Source organism: Mobula birostris, chromosome 11 (assembly GCF_030028105.1).
Source record: "Mobula birostris isolate sMobBir1 chromosome 11, sMobBir1.hap1, whole genome shotgun sequence".
Taxonomy (NCBI): Eukaryota; Metazoa; Chordata; class Chondrichthyes; order Myliobatiformes; family Myliobatidae; genus Mobula; species Mobula birostris.
The window spans coordinates 63,138,392-63,165,216 of NC_092380.1; the positions used below are offsets into that span (position 1 = coordinate 63,138,392).

At 39.2% G+C, this 26,825-nt stretch overlaps 1 protein-coding gene across 2 annotated transcripts in view; it reads left to right on the forward strand.

Moving 5' to 3' along the window:
- LOC140205131 (cleavage and polyadenylation specificity factor subunit 6-like) overlaps positions 1-26,825 on the forward strand; it is a 79,201-nt gene that overhangs the window by 37,448 nt on the left and 14,928 nt on the right. For both annotated transcript variants that reach the window (XM_072272357.1, XM_072272358.1), the window contains exons 4-5: positions 2,889-3,034; positions 19,426-19,960. In XM_072272357.1, the coding sequence (XP_072128458.1) occupies positions 2,889-3,034; positions 19,426-19,960 (681 nt within the window). The remainder of the gene's footprint in view (positions 1-2,888; positions 3,035-19,425; positions 19,961-26,825) is intronic.

Sequence of the window (26,825 nt, forward strand, 5' to 3'; positions counted from 1 at the left end):
AGTTTGCTATTTGTCAGATAAAGCACATCCATTTTAATGAGCCAAGATATTCTGTCCTCCTAAAATTATTTGGGTTTTTCAGTCTGGTTGCTAGAACATAGTAGCAGCAGCATAATTTGTTCCGTTTTACAACAGGGAATCTGAACGCTCTGGTCCAGCTAGTCTCCAGCTTCTCAACTTGATGCAGTTCTGGGGGCTTATCCCACTCTACACAAGGATGTGATTTTTTTTTAAACTAATGAGAGCTCAAAGTTATAGTTTTGAAAGAGAACTACCTCAGTGATTTGGAACAGATTTTTCCTTGAGCTACTGGCTGTTTCCAGTGACTGAAGGGACTTTGTACTTTGGAGATGGGCCACCTAGCCAAGATGGTGGCATCAGAGCCTTATAAAAATAACTTACAGGAGGTCTACCTCATCAACTTCTGGAAAAGAATAATGTTGCTTTATTACTGTTAGGTTTCCCAACAGTGGTGTAGTTGTGGATAGAATCTTTGAAAATCTGCTGTACTGCTATTTAAGATTAGGGCCTGTGAGTGCATTCAGAGCCTCTGCTGTCTCCATGGTACAAATTTCAATTTCATTAACATGGTAGCAACATTAATTGAGCTTGAGTGCATTGCCGGTGCTTCAGGAATAATTTTACCACATACTGGTAAAATGAAATTCTGCAGTTGGATATCTTGTCCCTTTACATTTAACTCTCATCCTTAACTAGCTTGTTTTTAAAATTATGATGAATGCCACAAAATTTATGTAGAAATAAAATGCTGAGAGCTAGAGCATAATTTTATTGTTGGTAATTGCACAAGGGAGCCTGTTCTTGCATTATTAGTGCTTTGTACACAGTAATAATCTCCCTTGTCAGGAGGATAATGTCTGATTCAGGTGATTTCTGGCACTGAATGCAATTAATACAGATTACGTTAATGTGTCATAATGGAACACCAGTCTTGTGATAACTCAATGGAATAACAGTGTGATAATTTATCAAAAGCCAGGAAATCACAGCCACTTCCTCACACATCAAAGTATGGATTATCATTTAAAAAAAAAATCAGCTTACCACTTATGTTCCTGAACTGGAGTCATTGACGTAGTGATATCCGTTTAGTGGCTGGAAATTCATAACTTGCTTAGTGTCATTAATGTGGTACCTACTGGGAAGGAATCAAGTTGCTGTGCCACAGCTAGGTTTCCAAAGGGATTGTGTAGAGATTAGCCCTTTGAAATTCTGTTTCATGATTACTTATCTTAAGGTTGTTTGTTGTCTGCTCAGCCATTTCCATGGTGTATATTTCACTTGCATTATCGTGATGGCAATATTAATTGGCTTGTATACATTCCATTGGGCAACATCTTCTTATGGATGTTTAAGGACTAGCTCTGCAATTGTGCATTTTTAGTTTGTATCTTATTCAGGAATTGATGCAATTAGCCCAGTTATTGAAGTGAAAAAATGCTTATTCATTCCAAAGTGAATATTGAAAATCTGAACCTTTTTGCTTGGGAAAAATAATTGCTCTTCCAACACTGGATTTAACCTGTGCATTGACATCAGTGAATGTGAACATGAGAAGCATACTTTTTATTGAGAATTTAGAGCGGTAAATATACTAATGTTTTAAATGTGATAATTGGTGATTAAACAGATACCTTAAAAAATTAAAAGTAAAATATCATTGATGCACATGAGAAGGTAAAAGAAGGGTTGACATAGCAATTGAGGAATAAAAAATGAGGCCAACAGTGACCAAATGAATAATAGTGTGCAGATCAAGAAGACCCATGACTAACACAAGCTCTTGAGTGATTCCCTAGGACATTAGCAAAGCTCTGTCCTAAGGACAAAACTGGATTTGGCTACATTGCCTTCACAGTTAAATAATCTTGTTAAAGCGGTAGTAATTGTCTGGTACTTGCAGAACTGTAACAGAAATTGTCAGCAGTGAGTACCGGTAATATCAACAAATAAAGTAGGAGGGAGTAGTTAATTTTGCTCTAATTGAGATTAAAATGAAGACTGCTACTGTATACTTCTATACAGTCAATTTTGTCTTTCAGTTATTGGCAATTTTTGCAGAGATCATGAAAAGAACTGAACTTTATCAGATCAGAATGTAACTTGGAGTGGGGCACATCTTCCTGGATTGCAGCATAGGAATATACAAAATACAATAAAAATAAACTGGAGGCTTCTGTTCTTGTACCCCACACACTGCTACCCACATTCCCCCAATTATCACAGACAGACATGCATACACATTCTTTCCTTCAGCTTTTCTCACACAATTCAAGCATTGTCTAAGTTTTCATTTCCAAGTAAGAGTTTGGATTGTGAATGTTAACAGGCTGTTAACATTAGATTGTGATGTTTTTGTTCACTTTCAACCGCTAATTTCCAGGATAGCAGTCAGAGCAAAGAACTTCTGATTATTATCTGTTGAAAGTTTTTTAATAGGTAAAAAACTGAATATGGCACAGGCGAACTAATTGGCAGGTATGCACACCAGTTTGTTTTTTCTGCTAAACTGCCCAGTGCCACCCTGCAATTTCAGTTAGTACAGTTAAAGCATCTATTTGGCAAAGGCAAAATTAGCAGGAGTTACCATTTGAACCAACGTCATCTGCTGAAAAAAATATATAGGTAGATAGTTCGTGAAGATTGGATAGAATTTGATTGTTCGACAAATGTATGCTGATGCTCTTTCTGACCTTTGCATGAAAATGGATTTTGGACAAAGAAAATATGAAGCTGCTGGAAGGCATACAACACACTAATTAGCAAGAATCAGTCCCTTCAAAGTTGAGAAAAAAATCTGTAGAAATACTGTTTTGTGATGAATAATAGATTTTTTTTTCTTTTTGTCTACTCTATTTTCTGCATAGGTTTGCTGAAGTGTATCTGGGATCTGAAAGTTCTGTCCGGCGACTCATGGAGTTACTTCCACAAAGAGAACTTCATGGACAAAGACCAGAGGTCATGCCTTGCAACAAACAGAATCTCAACCAGTTTGAAGCTCAATCCAAGAAAAGTAAATCTTTGGAAATTCTACACTACATTAGATCTTCATTAACCTCTTTACAACCCTGTATTTTTGTGACACAGAGTAATACCTGCTGTAGTGGAACTGTGAATAACTCTTTCTCATCCAGATATTTCAGGCATTACTCTGGTCACTTACCAATATGTTTGATTCTATCACTGTCTTTATGCAGTAGCATATGTTTCCATTTGATTAATTTAGCACACAAAATATTAACTGCAAGTATTGTCAATAGGTAATGAACTGAACTAGTTTAATGGATACTAAATTCAGTTCTATGGCTTTGTCATATTAACAAGGACAGGAAAATCATGTTGTTTTGAAACACATAATGGAAATCGAAGCCCAAATTCTTTTGAGGTACTTTTTTTCTACTAATAAGCACCATATAGAAGATATAAATGCTGCTCTGTAAAATAAGAGAAAATCTTCACTTGTGGAATACCCTTCATTATTGGATTGTTAAATTTAGGATTGGGTGACTGTTGGGAGAATCAATCTTGGACTTCGTATTGTTTGCACTGACACCTGTCCAACAGTTTAATATGACAAATGTTTCTCTTTTCATATTTGTGAACTGTAAAGTGATTTTAAATGAATCTTTTTAAAAATTATGATGGATGGAAGGAAAGCAAAATATCTTATATTCGTTCAAAAGATTTCTTGTTGTGTTGTGCCCTTGTTGGCCTTTACCGTCAGTGTTCCCAGAGTCCATGATCTCCTGCATGTTGATGTTGCAATAAAATCTTGTGTTTATGCAATTCACTGCACTGAGGTCTATCTGTGCTGTGCATTTGAGGGGGGAAGAGAGAGAAAACTCTTCACTATGGCAACTGTTGAGACTTCAAACTGATGAACAAGTGATGTCTTGCATGTTGTGCATTATTTCCTTTTACCCTTTAAGGGTTGGGAATATCTCCATCCCCAAATGCTGGAAATACCTTTTGCACCACTATAAAACATGCTGAATTTGAAATTCTATGCACAACCACAGGCTTCAGAACTACTCAGTCCAAATGGTTTTATTGGTGTACTTCATTTCAATGTTTCCTATGTTTCAAGTACTTGGAGAAGGATTAGTTTAGTCTTTCAAACACACTTTGAAAGATACTACTTTGTGAATATAATTTCTTAAAGGGTCAAGATCAAAACTGATCTCCCACTTATTTATAAATTGCATTATTTTTCTATTTATAGTTTCTGTACATATTTAAATTATTAGTGTTGTTGCCAATGGGAATCAGCCAGGAAGAGTTACTGAGCCCAATGGTGTGAGGAGACTTAATTAGCATGCAGTTAATTTAAGTTTCATCTAGTTTATCAGTGAAACTATAATCTGCTTCTCTGGACTTCCTTTTTGCTCCTCTAAGCTACTATGCCCCAGCCTACATACTCGCTCTCACTGCATCTTAATTGTGTGTAAATCCAAGCGCACTGCATGGTGATCTCAGATTCTAACTTGTCCTTTTCCCATACTTCAGAAATGCAGAATGGCTTATTTCCTTTAGTTTCTCTTTCCACATAAAGGCTACAGGTTTTTACATTCCAGGTTTGACTTTGCTTTTTCTTGTTTCCTATATTTTCCATCCTTGTTTGTTTTGTAATATGGGCTTTTGTGCTGTGAATGAATGCAGGTCAAATTCATGTCCAGTCACCTTATACAGAGTTATTTAAGGTGAACCTCCTGACAATATTTGTCATTGTGCTAATTCAGCTCCCTCACACTGTCAGGCTCAGTCTCTGTCAGTTCTGGAGTACTGAGCAAAATTTAGTATATTTACCCCTAGCACCAATAACAAACTTGCCTTTTAGACTGTGTTTGTACCCGGGTGTGATAACTGTTGTATCTTTAAAATAAAACACGTTGATCACACAAATCTATTATGAGGCTTGATGATACATAATATCACAAAAATATTCTTTTTGATTTCACTTTTCAATATACTGTCTGTAGATCTGGAAATTCTGGTAAGTTGACAGCACTGCATAAAGTAATCGGTAGAGATTAACCTTGTAAAAATTTTGTATCATAAACTTTAAAAATCCTGACATTAGAAAAGGTGTGGACAAGTGTTGACCAACTATTAAACTGCCAGTGTTATTTTTGTTGCTGAGAATTTGACCTTATCCTAACATGTCCTGGCCTTGTGAGATGCCTGTGACTTCTTTAATTGTGTTACAAAGCAGATATCTGTTCTTCTTATTCCTAGTATTCCTATGGTATTGAATACACATTTGGTCCCTTTTTCTCCTGAAAATAAGGACTATTTTTGTGTTGGGAACTTGTTACCTGATCTTGTTACTGCTCTATTCTTGAATGTTGCTCTTTGTAGAAAATTGAAGAATAGAACTTCCCCATTGGACGTTTACTATCAATTCCTCGACTCCATTGTCTTTTAACTCTTTCCACCTTTTTTTGATTCCTCTATCTATCTCCCAGTATTTCCTTCACATTTATCTCCTGCTTTTGTCATTCTTTTGCTGCCTCTCTGTATCTGTGACCCTTCCTTCTTACTTAGACCCTTCCTCTCCTCCCCATTTCTTCCTTCCTTCCTTCTAGCAACTTTTCTCTCCTACCCTATTTCCACCTTTCAACATGTCTCTTTTCCAGCCACTCTTAATTCTCAGTCTTCCTTTACTAATTCTTCCCCAGATCAACCCACTCTGACCTTTGTCTTCCGCCCAACCTCTTTTCCACTCTCATCATCTTTTCCCCACTGTTCCATGTCACTTTTAATACTTGCTTATCTCCTCTCTTCTCTTATTGACTCTTTTATCTCTTCTGTGTGCCCTCTTTCCTTATCCTCCTTCTGTCTTCACCAGCCTGCCTCATGTCTTGCTGCCTCCCTATCCACATGCCTCACTTCCCATACTTGCCCTCCAAAATTTTCTGCTCCCTCACGCACATCTTACATTGCCCCCATTTATAACATTTCTTGCCAAACCCTTGGTAGACCTCCAGTGTCCTCCTTCCTCTACATATCTTTTTTTGTTGCCTCTTGTGAATTTTCTACTATATCCTGGGTTCAATTCTTCCAAGTACCCTCACACCTTATTAATTCTTCATTAAAGTCCAGAGGATATAGCCCTTTCCCAGATTAAAAAAAATCATGAATACAAGAGATTCTGCAGATGCTGGAAATCTAGAGTAACTCATACTAGATGCTGGAGGAACTCAGAAGGTTCAGCAGCATCTATGGAAAGGAAGGGGGAAGAAGCTGGAATAAAGAGGTGGAAGGAGTACAAGGTGGAAGGTGATTAGAAAAGCCAAGTTGGGGTGGGGGGGAGGAGGGTGAGTGAGGGAGAGTGATGAAGTGAGAAGCTGGGAGGAGATGAGTGGAAGAGGTAAAGGACTGAAGAACATAGGAAAGTAAAGTAGATCATGCAAGAAAGGGAAGGAGAAAAGGTATTAGAGGAAAGAAGTAGGCATATGAGAAGAGGGAAGAGGGGAGCCAGAGTGGGAATGGAGGAAGAGAGAGGAGGAGGGGAAAAATTACCATAAGTTAGAGAAGTCAATGTTCGTGCCATTGGGTTGGAGACTACCCAGAAAGAACATAAGGTGTTGCTCCTCCAACCTGAGAGTGGCCTCATTGAGGTAGAGGAGGCCACATCGGGAGCATGGGATACAGTAGGTGACCCCAACAGACTTGCAGGTGAAATGTTATCTCACCTGGAAGGACTGATTGGAGCGCTGAATGGAGATGAGAGAGGAGGTGAGTGAGCAGGTGTAGCACTTCTTTGACTTTCAGAGGTAAGTGCTAGGAGGGAGATTAGTGGGGAGGGATGAATGGATAAGGGAATCATGGAGAGAGTAATCCCTGCAGAAAGCAGAAAGTTAGGAGGGAGCTAAAGATGTGTTTGGTGGTAGGATCCTGTTGAAGATGGTAGAATTTGCAGAGAAATTTTTACCTCTTCCACCTCCCCTGTCCCAGCTTCTTAGTTCGCCCCTCCCCCACCTGCCCTTCTCTTCACCTTAGGTTAGCCACCTAATAAAATTTTTGAACCTGGGACTTTTCAAATCTTTATAACCTTCATAACAATGAAAGCAATATCTGACCTGAAATCTTGAACTGTCCAACCCCCATTCATTCCAGAAATAGTTTGTTGAATGATGTGTGAATACATTTGAATTGGTGGAGTGGAAGAAATAACTTGCAAAGTTAAAGTAAATGGAAAATACCCTGTAGTTCAATGCTCTGGACCACAAATATAATGGATTACTTCAGTCTGAAAAATGCTCCCATTCAAAAGCCTACCAGTTTTACTCATTCTCTGAGGAGCTGTTGCAGAGAAAGGACATTTTGCTGATTTTAGTGCTCATTGTTCTCCTGCAATTATAAATGAACTGACTGATCATATCATTCATTTCCATGTACATTAGCACCCATTTTGCCATTTATTTCCAGTGGCCCTTCGAGATGAGACAACAAGTTGTCATTTTTTGTATCAGGGAATCTTCTACAAGTAAGTATTTAGGAATCCATATCCTACTTTTTCCAAAAACAGTGACAGATGCCCAAAAGGAAATCTGTTCTTGTAATATTGACTAATGGGTTAGACAGATAACACATTAGTAATTGCAGAAAATGCTGATGATAAGTACATACAGACTAAAGTTTGATTAGAAATGTTGATGGAATCCTCCTGTGGAGCCCAGTGATTGCACTCCTGATCATCTCAGCTAATGTGCATGCAGTGGTACCCAAACTGCTTCAATGAAGCTCAACCAACTGAGCCACAATTTTGAATTCAACATGGAGCTGTTCTCTTTCACCTTTATGTTATGCTCCACCCCTCAACTATTGAGAAACTTACCCTAATTTTGTTGAGGATATCCTTTATATCTAACAAATCTTGCATATCTGGGCACAAGAAGTTTTGCATCTGAATAAGCCATAAATAACAGTTATTAAGTTCCTTGCCAGTCAGATCTATCCTTTATCATCTTCAATAGTTCAACACCATGGTGGAAGAATTAAATGAGTGAAGGTGAACTATAACTAAAGACTCTGACTTATAAGGGCAAGAACTTGTCAATTAGGTAAATGGGTGCCTCGCCAGTAGCTTCAGAGAAATAGATTTGGGGCAGCACAGTAGCATAGTGATTGTATTTGCCTGTTATGCCGCGGGCATTTAGGGCAGCAATGAAGATCCTCCATCTCTGGTGGTGGTCAGGGCTTCCTTCACCATGACAGTAGCTTCTCTGTTTTCACTACTCTCAGTCATGCAAGTCCCGTGTGGAGACTCAGGAATACCATCACAGTCAGATGTAGAAGGATTTTCATTGCTGTTTCCGTAACAGTTTTGTTTTTCCGGTCAGGGTTGTTAGCTCTGAGCTGAGCCCCTGAACCTGGAGAATCAGTGGACAACTTTTAGTTTGTCCTCTACCCTTTGACCTGTTCGGCATGGGTGACCCTTCCAAGAGCCAAAGCATAAAGCCCTGACTCCAGCCAACATAGCTCTCCGGGTCATTGAGGCACGCAAGCCTCCAAACCATGACAAGTTTGTGGTTCTCTTGGAGGAGCACAGTGATTAGCATAATGCTATTGGATTGTCAATGATCCAGGTTTAATTCCACCATAGTCTGTAAAGCATTTGTACGCTCTCCCTGTGACTGTATGGGTTTTCTCTGAGTTCCCTGGTTGCCTCCCACTGTCCAAAAATGTACGGGTTAGTAGGTTAATTGTTCACGTAGCTGTAATTGGGCAGTACAGGCTTATTGTGTGGAAAGCACCGTTACCATGTTGTATCTCTGTTTTTAAAAAAAAAAAATTCACTAGGCTCTATTTGGCATTCTGTATATTCCAAATTTTTCTGCAGACATTTTCTCATCTCACATTTTCAAGCATAATAGTCAACATATGAATCAAGAATTCTCTATTTTTGTTTCTGTTGTGCCAGGAAATTTTTTTGTAGTGTTTACTGATCAGAGTTTTGCTGGAATTTGGCCTTGCAGTTTGACCATTTTTTTTACTGTTATCATGGCTAAAATTTTCAACATTAACATTGGCAGATTTTGCTGTTAGATCAAGATCTCATGTATAATATATACAGTGGATTGAAAAATATTCTGCCCCCAACCTTTTGGCTCACACAAGTGAGAATTACAACCAGGGATTTTGATAAATCTGAGATTTTTTTAAATTTGTGAATCATCTGCTGCTTTTTCACAGCAGAGCCCAAAAAAACAGGGAGGATTGTAAATGTGAAAAATTAAAAATTCAAAAATGAAAATGTCAGCAGTTCAAATGTATTCATCCCCCTTTCTTGAGTACTTAGTTGAACCACCTCTCACAGCTATTTCAGCCAGTAGTCTGTTTGGATGACTCCACTAGCTTTGCACAACATGATGGAGCAAGATTTGTCCTCTGCCAGTAAGCTTAAACTGGAGAGGATTGTCTTCTTCCAGTTGGACAATGACCCAAAGCACACTGCCAGAGCAACCATGGAGTGGCCTCAAATGAAGAAAATTGATGTGCTTGAGTGGCCGAGTCAGTTTCCTGACCTCAACCCGATCGAACATTTCTGTCAAGACCTCAAGATTGCTGCCCACTGCCACTCCCCAACTAACCTGGCACAGCTTGAGCAATTTTGCAAGGAGGAATGAGCAAATTTTGCTCCATCATGTTGTGCAGAATTATTAGAGACTTATCCAAAAAGACTACTGGCTGTAATAGCTACGAGAGGTGGTTGAACTAACTGCTGAGCAAAGGGGGATGAATACTTTTGAACTGCTGGTATTTCAGTTTTTGAAGTTTTAGCTTTTTCATGCTTTACAATTTTGCCAGTTTTTTTGGGCTCTACTGTGAAAAAGGAAAATGTGGTTCACAAATAAAAATTCTCAGTTAAATTGATCAAAATCCCTGGTTTTAATTCTCATTTAGGTGGACAAAGAATTGGGGGCTGGATAATTTTTCAAGGCACTGTAAGCCCTACATGGCTATCAGCCATTTAGTTATGAAAGCATCACATTATTGTTATAAACAGTGTTCCACAAAGATTCCAACTTTTCTTAGTTGTATACTTCGAAAGCAATCAAATTTAATACGTAGAATGATGATACTCAGCTTCACCTCCTGCACTATTATTGTTGCTGTGCTATCTGACATCAAATGAATAGTCTTTCTTCTACTCCCATCTGAAACATCCCATTCACCTTCCCAAGTCGTCTTATGTTAAATAGGAATCTAAATCCAGTGACAGGCAAATCTGTCCCCACCACTGAGCAAATTTACAAGCACCACTGACTCAAGAAATCTGCATCCATCATCAAGGACCCCTATAATCCAGGCCATGCACTCTTCTCATTACTACCATCAGGCAGGAGGTGGATTTAGTTATGCATTTATTTATTCATTCATTGAGATACAGTGCAGAACAGGCCTTTCCAGCCTTTTGAGGCACTCCGCCAAGCAACCCCTGATTTAACCTTAACCTAATCACAGGACAATTTACAGTGACCAGATCCTACTAACCAGTATGTCCTTGGACTGTAGGAGAAAACCCACGCATTCCACATGGAGGATGTACTAACTCCTTTACAGATGACATTGGATTTCAACTCGACACCATGAGCTGTAATAGCATTGTGATAACGGCTATGTTACAAGTTACCATGTGAGCCTTATATCCTAGGTTCAGGAAGTTATTACCCTACAATCATCAGACTCCTGAACCAGCATGAATAATTTCACTTGCCTCAACTCTGAACTGATTCTACAACCTACTGACTCACTTTCGTCCATGATATTCTTTGCATCCTCCTCAAAAACCACATCTCTGCTGCTTCAATTTTGTTTCCTCATGTTACTAGATATTGTCCAACATTCTGATCCATATAACATAACTGGATAAACGTAACATTTCAGTACTCTGAGGCGGGTTGTCATGCCTAGTTTAGTGTTGGTCAGCATACTCTTCATTCTCGTAAGGGTGTCTTGCCATCCCTACTCTTCTTTTGATGTCTTTACTTTCCTGTAAATGCCTGCAAGAACATGAATCTCAAGGTAGCATATGGTGGCATATATATATGTTGATGATAAATTTACTTTGATTTAATTTTGAGTCAGATTTCAAACCTTCACATCTGATCCAATACCAATATTCAGTGGCTCCTGGCCAGAATGCATTTCATAATATTGTAAAAACCTTCAAATAATGCCTTTGTCAATTCCTGATTTGATCTTTCTCATGGTCACCTCCTTATTTTTATTTCATATGACAACTTATCTGGTTCATGAGCTCGACTCTTATACACAGCGTAATTGGATTGAATAGTTTTCTCACCTTTGTCCACTGGCATGTCATCCCTAACAAATTGATTTAAAATTCTTTGCATTTATAAATTCTTTACCTAATTCCTGCCTTCAGATTTGCATGATACTCACTCCTTGTGGTTTTCAATTCTGCTCTATTGTGTGGGTTTCTGCATCCTGTCTTCTTCATAAACTTTAGCACAGCCTTCCATTTGTGCTGCCTTTACACTTGGCAATTAACAAAGATGTATCTCTGGCCATCTTCAGTAGTTCCTTAACATCTTCCTTTTTCTAATCACTTCTCAAGAACAATTAGTTACAATTTCTTCTGCATACATTCCCAGTGTTCAATCAAAATCTAATTGGAGTGTTGCTAAACCTGGATTGTAAAAACGTATTTGAAATTAAAAGTTTAAGTTTCTAGAGAGGACCAAGTACAATTATATTCTAATTTCAGCACTAAAAACCCAGGAAAAGAAATTCATAATTAAGATTGGTGCACTTGTCATTTGCAAAGAAAATAGAAAAGTTCAAATTATTATAATTTCCTTCTATCTTTGATGTATTGAGATTTGTTTAACTTTTACAATACTCAATTCTAAAATTCTTCCTGTTTATAACGTTATTAAATAGAAAGTTTTAATCAAAACTTTTTTAAATCTTCATAAGCTCCCAGCTATCCCTGCAGCAAAAGTGTTTTGATGTGTCAGCTTGCCTTACCCTTCATTAAAATGCTACTTTTTGGCCATTTTTGTGCAAATCATCCTGGTGAGTATCATGGACCTTTTAAACTGTAGTTTTTCACAGCTGGGCCAATTCAGTTTTCAATTGGTGATCTTGCAGAGATGAACACAGCTAATTGCTCTTTAAATAGGGTCATTGATAGAAGTCCTGGCTAATTGCAGCATTCCTCAGTCCCACCTTCAACTTCTTATTTAGTGACATAACAGTTTGTTGTTGTATATTTCATAACCAGGGTATGCTTTAATAACTCAATAGAGACAAGGAATCAATCTGAGGACTTTTTGTCCACACTGCCTCTATAGACTTTTGAATGGTGTCTTCATTCATATTACCACTTGGATAACCATACACAAGCAAATGGAATTAACTCTGTTGCAGTGGGATAGTTATACATTTCCAAACAGTTGACTACAAAAAAATACATTTGGGGAAATGATAATTTTTTTTAATGATAGGAAGAAATGTTTAAAACATGGTTTTAGAACCTTCCCTTATGGGGAAACTTAAATTTACAGTGAGTTGTTATTGCCTCAGTTCATTTGGCTAGAGTATCAGTGATCTACTACCACATTTAGTAGAGAGTCTCCCTACAATTATGGAACGTGGTTCCTCCCTTTATGTCCACATGAGAAATTTGTTTCAGTTGTAGGAAATGGTTGAACTTCAACAAAATTTAATGCTGTTTTCAAAATAGCTTACAATAACTTTCAAGTTAGATGGATGGTTTATAAAGAATTATACTTCACTAGTACAACAGGTCTTGAAATTACAACAGATTCTTTAATTGATACTTCTAAGTATTTCACTGAGGGTGTTACAATAGATTTAATTTAAAAAAACTTTTATCATCTCGATAATTAAACTTTTTTGTGTCAAGTGGGAGGGGATGCTCAAAAACTGATGTGAGGATTGCAATAGTAATGAGTTATCTCATTGTTATTTTACAATGCACATATATTTTTCCCTTAAGATGTTTCATGACTTTTGAGTCCTTTTTGAGCAAGTGTTCTGATGACCTTTGAGTACAAAGATGTTATAAGGGGAGTCTGATAATAAATCTGATTCCAAAGTCCTTACTTTGATTGCATGGCATTGCTGATGTCTTTCAATATTTCCTTGTCTCATTTCTCCAAGCACTGTGTGCATCATAGTTGGTGACAAAGCTGTTTTGCCATGTATCCTTTTAGAACCCTTTCTGTGTTTTATAAAACAATCTTTCTTATCAAAGCATTGAGTCTATCTCAGATATAATCCATGGGGGAAGGGGAGACTAAACATGAGAGCACAAGGGAATACTTAGATACATCTCCCTCTTTCTTTGTTTTTGCTGCTTTAAAATCTTGCTTTTTTTTTAGGAAAAGATAAAGCTATCTGTTGATCTTTCCTCACCTTTAAGTAGCCTTTGTATTGTGTTCTACTGTCTCTTCCCAAACTTTCAGATTCTGTGTGGAAATTTCTATGTGCTTCAAAATGATGCTTAGGGAAAATAGACCAGGTGAAGCACCTATGATTATTGAAGATCTAATATAAAAGACTTTGTGTAATGAAGTGATGCAGCTTGCTGCAAAGTATTAGCTTACAAGTTCACTCCTACAAATTCTCTGTACTATTCCTCCTCTTGATCTTATAATATATCCAACAGCAGAGTACTGCGTTATTCTCTGTAAATCTAAATATCCTTAGCAAAGGTATGGAGTCATGACTTGGAGTCATCTGGAAGACCGAGATAATTTTAGAAACTCTTTTTGTCAAGAGTTTTAACATTGTACTTTTGAGAAACTTGCTCTGTGCTCATCACTATGGCAAGTCCAGTTTGTGTGAATTTAACTTCTGATATTCATTAACACCTTGTCTTCAGCAGTAAGAAGCAAATAGTGATTCAGCTTTGTTCTGGTATTTTATATGAAGTCTCTGAATTATTTGTGATTTTTCTAATTTCGAAAAAGAAATTTTTGTATTAGACTTTGTACTTTTGTAATAATGAACTAGCAGAGAAGTCTGGAGTGAGAAAAGAATTTCGCTTATTAAGCTCAGTGTCTTCAAAGTTTATTCTATCATAGTGATCTGCTATAGTTTTAATTGCACAAGAGAAGGCCATTCATCCTACAGCATCTCTGCTTGCTCATTGTGGAACAATCCAAACAGTCTCATTTCTTTGTTCTTACCCCATAGCTTTCCTCATGTGCTGAACCAATTTCCTTTTGAAGGAACATCATTACTTTTATTTATTAGAATTGATTTCCAGCAGTGTAGATGAACAGGAGGAAAACTACAGGTTAATTTCTTCAGGTGACAAGAGCTGTGGTGCTTCATTGCCAATGCTGCCATTATCAGATCTGCTATCATGTCTGCCATATGCTGAATTCAGTGTCTGTGTAACTGATGTTAGTACTTCAGGACCAAACAAAGTAAGCAAGTGCAGCATTTTCACTATCTCAAGATCAGGAGTCATTGTAAAGTGACCAGTATCAAAGCCATGGCCTTTCCTTAAAATTAACATAGATTTTCAAGTTTGGCAACTTGGCATCACTTGCTACTTTTTGAAGGGGCATATGCAGAAATTTAAATCTGATCACTTTTGGGGTTGAAATAACAGTGGCAAGAAAAAAAGTTGTGAACCATTAGCAATTACCTGGTTTTCTGCATTAATTACTCATAAAATGTGGTTTGATCTTCATCTAAGTCACAATAATAGACAAACACAAATAAGAGAAAATCTGCAGATGCTGGAAGTCCAAGCAACACACACAAAATACTGGAGGAACTCAGCAGGCCAGACAACATCTATGGAAAAGAACAAACATCGACTGTTTACTCTTTTCCATAGATGCTGCCTGGTATGCTGAGTTCCTCCAGCATTCTGTGTGTGTTGCAATAGACAAACGCAATGTGCCTAAACTAGTAACATGCAAGCAATTGTATTTCTTCTCGTCAGTACTGAGTACACCATTTAAACAATCACAGTGTAGGTTAAAAAAAAGTATATGAACCTGTGGGGTAATGCCTTCTATGAAAGCTATTTGGAGTCAGGTGTTCCAATCAATGAGATGAGATTGGAGGTGTGGGTTGTAGAGGTGCCCTGCCCTGTAAAAAAGACACACAAAGTCAGGTTACTGACAAAGCTTGTTCTTCTCAAGAAAGATCTGTTTATGTGCACCATGCCTCAATCAAAACAACTTTCAGAGGACTTCAGAAGAAGAATTGTAAAGATACGTGAAGCTGGAAAACGTTGCAAAAGCATTTCTAAAGACCTGAGTGTTCTTCAGTCCACAGTAAGAGAAATTGTTTATAAATGGAGGAAATTCATTACTGTTGCTACTCCCCCAGGAGTGGGTGTCCTGCAAAGATCACACCAAGAGCACAATGCGCAATGCTGAAGGAGATGAAAAAGAACTCAAGGGTAACAGCAAAAGACCTGCAGAAATCTCTAGAACTTGCTAAAGTGTCTGTTTATGTGTCCACTATAAGAAAAACACTGACCAAGAATGGTGCTTATGGAAGGACACCATGGAGGAAACCACCGCTCTCAAAAAAAAATCACTGCACGTCTCAAATTTGTAAAAGACTACCTGGATGTTCCATAAAACCTCTGGGACAATGTTCTGTGGACAGATGACACAAAAGTTGAACGTTTTGGCAGAAGTGCACACCATTATGTTTGGAGGAAAAAGGGCACTGCACACCAACACCAAAACCTCATCCCAACTGTGAAGCATGGTGGAAGGGGCATCGTGGTTTGGGGCTGCTTTGCTGCCTCAGGATCTGGTCAGCTTGCAATCGTTGAGGGAACAATGAGTTCAGAATTGTACTAAGGCATTTTACAGGAGAATATCCGGGTAGTGGTCTGTCACATGAACCTTAGTAGAAGTTGGATGATGCAACAAGACAGTGATCCAAAAGGCAAGAGTAAATCAACAACAAAATGGTTTAGAAAGAAGAAAATTTTGTGCTTTTGAATGGCCAAGTCAGAGTCCAGACCTTAACCCAAATGAGATGCTGTGGCATGACCTGAAGAGGGCTGATCCTGCAAGGTATTCCAGAAATATTGATGAACTGAAACAGTTTTCTGTGGAGGAATGGTCTATAATTCTCCCTCACTGTTGTGCAAGTCTGATCAGCAGCTACAGGAAACGTTTGGTGGAGGTTATTGCTGCTAAAAGAGGTTCTACCAGTTATTAAATATAAGGTTTTACATTCTTCTTCCAGCCTGGACTGTGAATGACAAAACAATGTGTTCGAGAAGGACGTGAAAAGTATGTTCAGGTAGATCGTGTTTGTCCATTTTTGTGACATAGATGAAGATCAGACCACATTTTGGGAGTAATTAATGTAGAAAACTAGGTAGTTGCTAAGGGTTCACAAACTTCTTTCTTGCAGCTGTATATAATACGCACTGTCCTGAACAAGCCTGATGATTGTTGAGGAAGGAGGGCTGCGCCCAGGCTGACTCCCCATGACACATGTATCTGCTTCCTGATTTAGCTCACATTCTTCAGAACTCTTTGATACTGACGTACTGCACTAAAAGCTAAAAATATCCAAAATAAGTGTTGTATTGACAGTCAACAGTAAATTAAAAACCATTTTACCTTCAAAATAATCTTTAGAACAAAGAATGAAACACATACATACAGCTCCTTGAATCAATTCTACACTGAGATAATTGATGATCTGTAATATTAACTCTATTTACCTATCCTCACTTCATATCTTTGGCTGGTAAAATTACCATTTGAATTAGCAGCAACCATTCGTTGTGGTGAAGGTTCCAAACTTTTTCAAGTTATGTTTTTGTGTAGAATTTGTAAAGACCTGCTTCCTGGTTTTGTTGCATCACCTTATCCTCGACTTCCCTTCTGCAGAAGTTATTTCTCTCATCCACCGTTCAAAATCCTAATAGCTTCAATCAATCACTCCTTCAAAAAATCTATAGTCCTGGGAATATGGTTTTAGTTTAGTAACATACTGGTGAATCTGTTCCATAGCCAATTTAACTTTTATCCAGTGAAGGGCTGGAAATCTGCACAGTGTCACAGTATTGCAAGTGTGAACTAAGCAAGGACTCTGTTTAGCTGCGGTAAAGCTTCTTATTCATTTTATCCTCTATGTATGAACTCCTAATTCGCTGGGTATTTAACTTCCTTGATTTCACAGTTTAAAAGGTATTCAGATTTTATTTTTGGACTCCATAGATACCTGCCAACAGAAGTGGTAGATGCAGGTTCAACTGCAACATTTAAGAGAAGTTTGGAGATGGGCCGAAGGGCTTACTTCTGTGCTGTAGTACTCTATGACTCTGCCATATTTTGACTTCAAGTTAGTCTATTAATGTATCTGTAATTTCATGCTCCTGTCTGCACTACTTTCTAGCTACCTATCTTTACACAATTGGCTCTTATATATCTGTTTGATGTTATTCAATGCAAGTTATTAAATTATATTATGAACATTTGAAGTCGCAGTACAAATCCTAGAGGACATCAATTAAGTACATTCTCAATCCACTCAATTTCTATCTGATAAGGTCAATAATTTGCCGTGAGCTTTATTTTTGCCAACAGGTTCTTACGTGAAGCCATATCAAATGTCTTTAAAAAGCTCAAAAAACACTACAACAGACACTCCCTGGTACTTTTTCATGTGTTTCTTATTGGTTTGTTAATACAAATCCAAGTGAATGCTGAACTAAAGAAAGCACAACTACCTGGATAATCAGAGTTTACTATTGAAGTAACAAGTTATTACTGTGAGTTGATGGTCCTCAGGAGTAATAGCTTATGAAAACATCGTGCTTGGTTTTTTGCCAGCATTCTATTAAGTGTATTCTACAGTTTTTTTTAAATGTCTTCTTAAAACCATAAACCAATGGGTTTACTGATCAATTACTAAAGCAAATGGAAAGCAGGCTTGAAGGAAGCAGGGAAGATGACAAAAGAGTACAGATGCTGGGAATTTGAAATAAAGAGGAAAATACTGGGAAGGCTGCATTTTTGGAGTGAGAAATAGAGTTATTGTCCGCCTGAAACGTTACTTCTGTTTCTCTGTAAATATTCCTGGACCTGCTGAAAATTTCTAGAATTTTCTGTTTTTAGAACAATTTATGAATTCAGTGGACATAACAGAATTCCACTTGCCAAGGAAGAGGTAGATAGTATATCTTTTGGATAATTGGTTCTGGTGAGAAGTTGATAAACAGAGACCAAGAAACATTTAGTCTCTTTTGATCTTGCTGAATTTAGCATGGTAAAGATGCTGCTGTTGGCTTGCGTGTCAGTAAGGGGAAGTATCTCTGGCGACACCAGAATTCACATTAGATCTCTATATATGTATGTTAAAGGGTTGGTTTGAGTTTCTGGTATTGAATAGTTAGTGTGTCTACTCTTTAGGTGAATATGTGGCTCCTTTAACAAGATATGAGAATGCCTGGAGTATATGGAACAGTAGTTGCTAAGAATTCAGTGTTTTTAGGAGACAGGAAAGAGAATTGTGAAAATTTGCATCTAAAGGAAGTAGATACTTCTGGAATGAGGAATATCAGCATATCCTAGCAACAAATATTTATTTTGTCACCTACCAAATTTCTCTTCCAAGTATCGTTTGAAGGATCTTAAACTGCTGCAATTTTTTAAAGTTAACCTTGACGGCTGATTAAAAGTCCTGCTACCACACAACGGCCATATTAGAATCGCACAGAAACGGCTGTGAGAAAGGATAGGGCATAAAATATTTGCACTTTCCCATGTAGAACAGAGAGTAAACCAAGGCAGTGAAAATAAATAAATTTCAGTTACCAAAAGGTAGCATTTTTAATTTACAATAGGGATCCTTCCAATCCTGATGCAGGTTATTTCTGGAATTGGGAATTCTAGAAACAATTAGGACCTCTTCTCCACATCTGTTACTAATCTTATTATTTTGTCATACTTCGTAAAGATGTTCTTTCTGCTTTTTCAACCTATGAAATACTAATGAAATTGGAGAATAATGTTAGTTTCAATTGACTTTATAAGCAGATGATCACATACAGAGCTTCCCATTTCACCTGAAGACAAGTCCTAAATATCCTTGTGGAAAAATGGGATCAGAAATGTATGCTTTATTTTCTCCCTGTGACTGGAGGTAGCATTATCTGAGAAGACCTTGTGTTTTGAGCAACATTATAACTAAACCTCAATTGTGCCACGACGTTCTGTGGTTAGTCCCAATCTAGCACCACGTGCTAGGTAAGAGTGGTACTGCTTTGAAAGTAGAAGATCTGAATTGCTGCTTAATATTAGGCATTGTGCCATAAGTTAGATATTCTTCTTTTCTGTCATGGAAAGGGTCTCGCATTTTGGAGTATGTTTACCAAAATTGAATGCTGACTTTGTGTTTTTGCAGGACAGAATCCTCAGAGAAGCCAGTCATATGACTCAGTAAATTCTCCAGACCACCGTGATTCCCCACTGCCCCGGAGAGGGCCATCACCAGCTGAAAACGCAATTGCTGCTCCCAGGAGGGATAAGTTGCCACATTCCTTCCAAATGACTGGACGGAATCCATATGGTGAAATTCCACATGGAATTCCACCCCCAGGCCTCCTTCACCCTCACATGCCACTTCCCCTCAACTCTGGATACAGACCACCACTTCATATGCACCCTGGGCCCCTGCCCCCACCAGGCTCATTCTTAGCTCGACATGGCCACCCAGGTTCTATTGTTCCTCCATTGCCACCTGGACTCCCACCCCATCTAGTAGTGCCGCCTCCAGGTGCTGTTCCACCTGCACCTCACATCAACCCAGCATTCTTTATACCACCAAATGCCGGCTTGCCTCCATCAATTGATAATAGAGGACTCCCACCACTGCCATCGGATGCCTTTGGAAGACCACCAATGACTCAGTTCAATAGAGATGAATTCAAGCGTGGAAGGTAGGAACAGAGCAATTTTAATGCATCTCTACTTGAGCTTCATGATCTTCTGTTTTCCTTTTCATTTAATTTTCTAGCTTGATGAGTAAATGTACTTTAGTAGTATAAGCCAATTGCTGCTTCTAAAGTTCAAAGTACATTTATTATCGAAATACGTATACTATATACAACCTTGAGGTCCATCTCCTTACAGACAGCCACAAAACCAAAACCCCATTTAAAAAAGACCGTCAAACACCCAGCATGCAGATAAAAATAAGAATCGTGCAAGCAAATAACACTCAGAACTGAAGTTCATGGAAGTGAGTTCACAGCCTCAGTTCAACGCAGAGACAAGTAAACCTCGCAGAACAGCGAGCTGAGCACCAGCCCGTCCTTGCTTCCAGCTCAGACACCTTGACCTCTTTAATGTGGCCCAGTACTTAAATCAGCCAGACAGGGGTTGTTCCTCACTCTCAGACCCGGGCTGTGCCACTTCGATACGCTCACGGGCCCAGGCCCCACTACCTCGATACGGCCCATACCAACCTTTCTCTTCTGGCCCAGCAAACATGAGCTTGTTCCTCACTCTCAGCCCCAGGCCCTGTCACCTCGACTTTGCCTCTCCTTGGTTCTGCCACTTTGAATCGCCGCCAAGTCTGATCAGCAGCCAAACATCCTACTCTCGGGCCCGCACGCTCCACCTCAATTTGACCCGTACACACTGCAACCATCCTGCTACTTCTACACTTCAGTTCACAACGCACAAAAAGCTAGGCTGCACAGGTGGTTCAAAGGCTCAACTCTGAAAGGGAAGTTACAGTCTGCTGAGTGATCGTTTCAGAGAAAAAGTGTGATTAATAAAGCAATTAGCAGTTTTGTTTGCTTCCAGCAAGTCATCGCTGTGCTTCACCAGGTGCCATCTTAATCCTGAAGCTCCTGCTTCTACTTCTGATACCTATCTTGTGACAGTTGTTGGATTGTTTGGATGTTAAATATATATAGACAAGGGTTTGGCTGGGACTAAACTTGCAAGACTAACTTTTGTAATTGATGACCTTACTGAATGTGCAGCTTTTAATTCCCTCTTTCAAGGTTCTAGTTTACAATTTACATATTATAGACCAAAAGGACAAAAGTTCCGGGGATTACTTAGACTCTAATCTGGGTCCATTACATTGATGTCTGTGGGTTAGTGTATGCAGCAATCTGTCTGCCATGGCCATGTCCGCTCCGATAGCGAGTACACTTCAAAGGTATTTCATCGAACATCACATTGAAAAGTCATGAAGGACACTATATAGTGCTGTCATTTTAGTATGAAAATATATTCAGGAGCTAATCATTTTTATATATAAAATATATTACACAAAAATTCATCTTTGTAGCAGACTGATGATATCTCGGTTTGAATTTGTGGAAGCTTATTATTGGGTCAAGTTTACTGGAAATATGTAAACAATAATAACAATATTACATAATGATTGTGGAGCTAAGTCTAATAGAAGAAACCTCTCCAGATAATGAAGCTGTGCCCTTTATTTCAAAGTTGTGAGGTGAAGAGGTATGTAGCTGAGTGGAGAGGGTGGTTATCTAGCACCTTTGCAACACGTGCCATGAGCTACTTTTGATAACATGAAATGTACTTACTGCATGTTGTGAAAATTAGGTTACCTCCAATAAATTCATGATTTTATTGTCCAGCAAAATCCAGTAAATAGTGGGTGATTTGACTGGCTAATGGAGTTTAATATGGAGAAGTGTGAGGTCAGCACTTTGTAAAGAGAAATCAAAAGGCAGAATGATATCTAAATGGAGGAAGACTGCAAGTATGTGAAGTACAGAGGGATTTTGGCATGAATCACAAAAAGCTGACAGGCAAATCCAACAAGTAGTTAAAATAGTCAAAGTAGTCAACAGGGGACTATCTTGTCTCCCTTTCTCTTCACCATTTACACCTCAGACTTCAGCTACTGCACAGAGTCTTGTCATCTTCAGAAGTTTTCGGATGACTCTGCCATAGTTGGATGCATCAGCAAGGGAGATGAGGCTGAGTACGGGGCTACGGTAGGAAACTTTGTCACATGGTGTGAGCAGAATTATCTGCAGCTTAATGTGAAAAAGACTAAGGAGCTGGTGGTAGACCTGAGGAGAGCTAAGGTACCGGTGACCCCTGTTTCCATCCAGGGGTTCAGTGTGGACATGGTGGAGGATTACAAATACCTGGGGATACAAATTGACAATAAACTGAACTGGTCAAAGAACACTGAGGCTGTCTACAAGAAGGGTCAGAGCCATCTCTATTTCCTGAGGAGACTGAGGTCCTTTAACATCTGTTGGACGATGCTGAGGATGTTCTACGAGTCTGTGGTGGCCAGTGCTATCATGTTTGCTGTTGTGTGCTGGGGCAGCAGGCTGAGGGTAGTAGACACCAAAAGAATCAACAAACTCATTCGTAAGGCCAGTGATGTTGTGGGGATGGAACTGCACTCTCTCACGGTGGTGTCTGAAAAGAGAATGCTGTCTAAGTTGCATGCCATCTTGGACAATGTCTCCCATCCGCTACATAATGTACTGGCTGGGCACAGGAGTACATTCAGCCAGAGACTCATTCCACCGAGATGCAACACAGAGCGTCATAGGAAGTCATTCCTGCCTGTGGCCATCAAACTTTACAACTCCTCCCTTGGAGGGTCAGACACCCTGAGCCAATAGGCTGGTCCTGGACTTATTTCATAATTTATTGGCATAATTTACATATTACTATTTAGCTATTTATGGTTTTATTACTACTTATTATTTATGGTGCAACTGTAACGAAAACCAATTTCCCCCAGGATCAATAAAGTATGACTACTATGACTATGACTAAATGGCATTTTGACTTTCATTTTGAGGGGGTTATAGTTTAAAAATAGGGAGGTTTTGTTGCAATTACACAGGGTGTTGAAAACATTGCACCTGGAAAACTGCATACTGTTTTGGTCCCTTTACCTAACTTTGGAGACAGTATAAAGAAAGTTCATCAGGCTAATTCCTGGCATGAAAGAGATTCCTGACCAACAGAGACTTAATAGTTTGGAATTGAAATTAGAGGAATGAAGGGTCATGTTATTCAAACATGTATGATCCAAAGGGAGCTTGAAAGGATGAATGTTGAAATGTTTTTACTACCGAGAAAGTCTCAAACAAGGGGACATAATTACAAGATAGAGGTCCGGCCACTCACAATGAGGAACATAGAAATTTAATCTTGCAGAGGGTCGTGAATCTCTGGAATTCTCTGCCTCAGCTGGTGGCAAAAGCTAAATCATTAGTGGTATGTACATATGTAGTTGATAGGTTGAGGAATAGCAAGGTATGGATAAATTGCACAAAAGAGGAGTTAAGGCCAGTGTAGATCAGCCATGGTCATATTATATGGTGGGGCAGGCTTGAAGGGCTTGATAGCCGACCTTTGCTCTGATTTTCTTGTGTTCTTGTGATTCACCTGAGCTTCCCTTCTGTCTTGTATTGATAGGAATATTAAACCTTCAGTAATTTGGCTTAACCTTACAAAGTCACCTATCCTTATTCTGGTAAAAATGCATTAATTGTTTTAGTCCTGTGCAGTTCTGGTTGGCATACTATAGGACTAATGTTGTTGTGCTGGAGGAAGTGTAGAGGAGATCCATTAGGATGCTGCCTGGATTAAAGGAATTTGTTAGTGGGGAGAGATTGGATAGGCTGGAATTGTTTTTCCTTGAGCAAAGAAGATGAAAGGGTGACCTGCAAGAAGGATATTTCCATGGGAGAGGTATTAAAAACAAGAGGGTATGGGTTTAAGGTAAGAAGGGGTTTTAAAAGGAATTTGAGAGGAAAGTTTTTAACACAGAATGGTTGTTAACTGCAACACACAGCAGGAGCAGCAGGTGGAATTAGATACAATCACTGCACTTAAGAGCCATGAACAGACAAGGCATAGAAGGACATGGGCCCAATGGGGCAAATGGGATTAACTTAGAAGAGCAAAAAACCGCAAATCAAGATGATCAGTAAAAACAAAGAGCTGATTATTGACCACAGGAGGAAAAAGCCAGAGGTCCATGAGCCAGTCCTCATTTGGAGATCTCAGAGGTGGAAATGGTCAGTAACTTTGAGTTCCTTGGTATTATATTAGAGTATTTGTCCTGGCTTCATTACGAAGTGCCGTTACAAAGAAGGCACGACAGTACTCTAGGGAATCATCATCATCAAGGACCCCACCACCCAGGCCATGCTGTCCTCTCACTGCCACAATCAGCATGAGATATTCAAGCCTTAGATCACATACTACCAGGTTCAGGAACATTTAGTACCCTACAACCATCAGTTCAAAGTAAATTTATCATCAAAGTGCATATATGAAACCATATACAACCCTGAGATACATTTTCTTGTGGGCATACTCAATAAATCCATAATTGAATAATAACCACAATAAAATCAATGGAAGACCACACCAACTGGGCTTTCAACCAGTGTGCAAAAGACAACAAACTGTGCAAATATAAAAAGAAAGAAAGAATAATAGGTTTGCTTTATTTATTATTGATTGATTGATTGATTGAGATACAGCATGAAGTAGGCTCTTTCGGCCCTTCGAGCTGCGTCGTCTAGTAGCTCCTGATTTAACCCTAGCCTAACCATGGGACAATTTACAATGACCAATTAACCTACCAACTGATTCATCTTTGGACTGTGGGAGGAAAACCACGTGGTCACAGGGAGAATGTACTAGCTCCCTACAGACAGTGAGTGGCGGGAGTCGAACCATTGTCACCAGCACTGTAAAGCATTGTGCTAAGCATGATGCTACCAAAGTTTAAAGTTCAAAGTAAATTTATTATCAAAGTACATATATGTCACGTTATGCAACCCTGAGATTCATTTTCTTGTGGACATACTAAGTCCATCATAGAATAACAACCGTAATAGGATCAATGAAATACCATTTGTCTTTTTTCAACCAGTATGCAAAAGACAACAAACTGTGAAATTCAAAAATATGTAAATAATAATAATAAATAAGCAATAAATATCGAGAACATGAGGCAAAGAGTCCTTGAAAGTGAGTCCATAGTTTGTGGGAACATTTCAATAATGGGGCAAGTAAAGTTGAGTGAAGTTATCCCCTTTGGTGCCAGAGGGGTTGAGGGATAATAACTTCCTGAATCTGGTGGTGAGAGTCCTGAGGCTGCTGTCCCTTCTTCCTGATGGCAGCAGTGAAAAGAGAGCATAACCTGGGAGGTGGGGGTCATTGATAATGGATGCTGCTTTCCTGTGACAATGCTCCGTGTAGAAATGCTCAATGATGGGGAGAGCTCTACCCATGATGGACTGGGCTATATCGACTACTTTTTATAGGATTTTTTATTCAAGAGCATTGGTTTTACATGCAAGGTTGTGATGCAGCCAGTCAATATATCTCCACCACACATCTATAGACATTTGACAAAGTTTTCGATGTCATATCGAATCTTCGCAAACTCCTAAGGAAGTAGAGGCACTGTCATGCATCCTTCATAATTGCACTTACGTGCTGGGCCCAGGGCAGGTCCACTGCAATGTTAAAACTGAGGATTTTTTTTTAGATTATGAAGACACGCAGTCCTCTTTTATTGTCATTTAGTAATGCATGCATTAATTTAACCTCTCCACCTCTGATCCTCCTATGAGAACTGGCTCATGCGCCTCTGGTTTCCTCCTCCTGAAGTCAATAATCAGTTCCTTGGTCTTGCTAACATTGAGAAAGAGGTTGTTGTTGTGGCGACACTCAGCTATGTTTTCAGTCTCCCTTGATTCACCCTATGACAGTGGTGTCGTCAACAAACTCAACTCCAGCACTGGAGCTGTACTTAGCCACACAGTCATGTGTAGTGCGAGTAGAGCAGGGGGCTATGCACACAGCCCTGTGGTGCTCCTGTGCTGGCTGATGGAGATCATGTTGGAGATGTTGTCGACAATCTGAACCAACTAGAGTCTGCATATGAGGAAATTGAGGATCCCGTTGCTCAAGGAGGTATTGAAGCTTATTGATTAGTTTTGAACGGATGATGGTATTGAATGCCGATCTGTAGTCAATAAAGAGCATCCTGATACATGCAGCTTTGCTATCCAAATATTCCAGGGCTGAATGAAGAGCCAGTGAGGTGCCATCTGTTGTGGACCTGTTGCTCTGGTAGGCAAATTGGTGCAGATCCAAGTCACTTTTCAGGCAAGAGTTGAAATGTTTCATCACCAGCCTTGCAAAACACTTCATCACTGTGGATGTGAGTGCTACTGGATGATAGTCATTGAGGCAGACTATTATATTTTTCTTAGGCACCGGTATAATTGAAGCCTGCTTGAAGCAGGTGGGTACCTCAGACTGCCAAAGTAAGAGGTTAAAGAACTCAGTGAACACCGCAGCCAATCGACCAGCAAAAACTCTGAATGATTTTGTGGGGACAACACTCGTCTACAACTATTTTTATAAAGTACATGACAACCATGGTCTTATTCATTCAGATTGACAGATGTGACCTTGAACGCAGCCCAGTCTACCGACTCAAAGCAATCCCATAGCTGCTCCTCTGCCTCCCGTGACCACCCCTTTGTTGTCCTAATCTCTGGAGTTTTGCTCTATAGCCTCTACCTGTATGCAGGTAGGACAAGGACAGCCAAGTGATCAGATTCCCCAAAATGCAGACTGAGCATTCCTCATCTTAGTATAACAGTGCTGTAGTGTGTTAGCACCTCTGGTGCTATAGGTTATATGCTGATGGTAGTTTCTTCAGGGGACAGTCCTTCCAGGTGAGGCAAAACTTCACCTGTGAGTCGACTGGGGTGATATACTGCGTCCGGTGCTCCCGATGCGGCCTTCTAT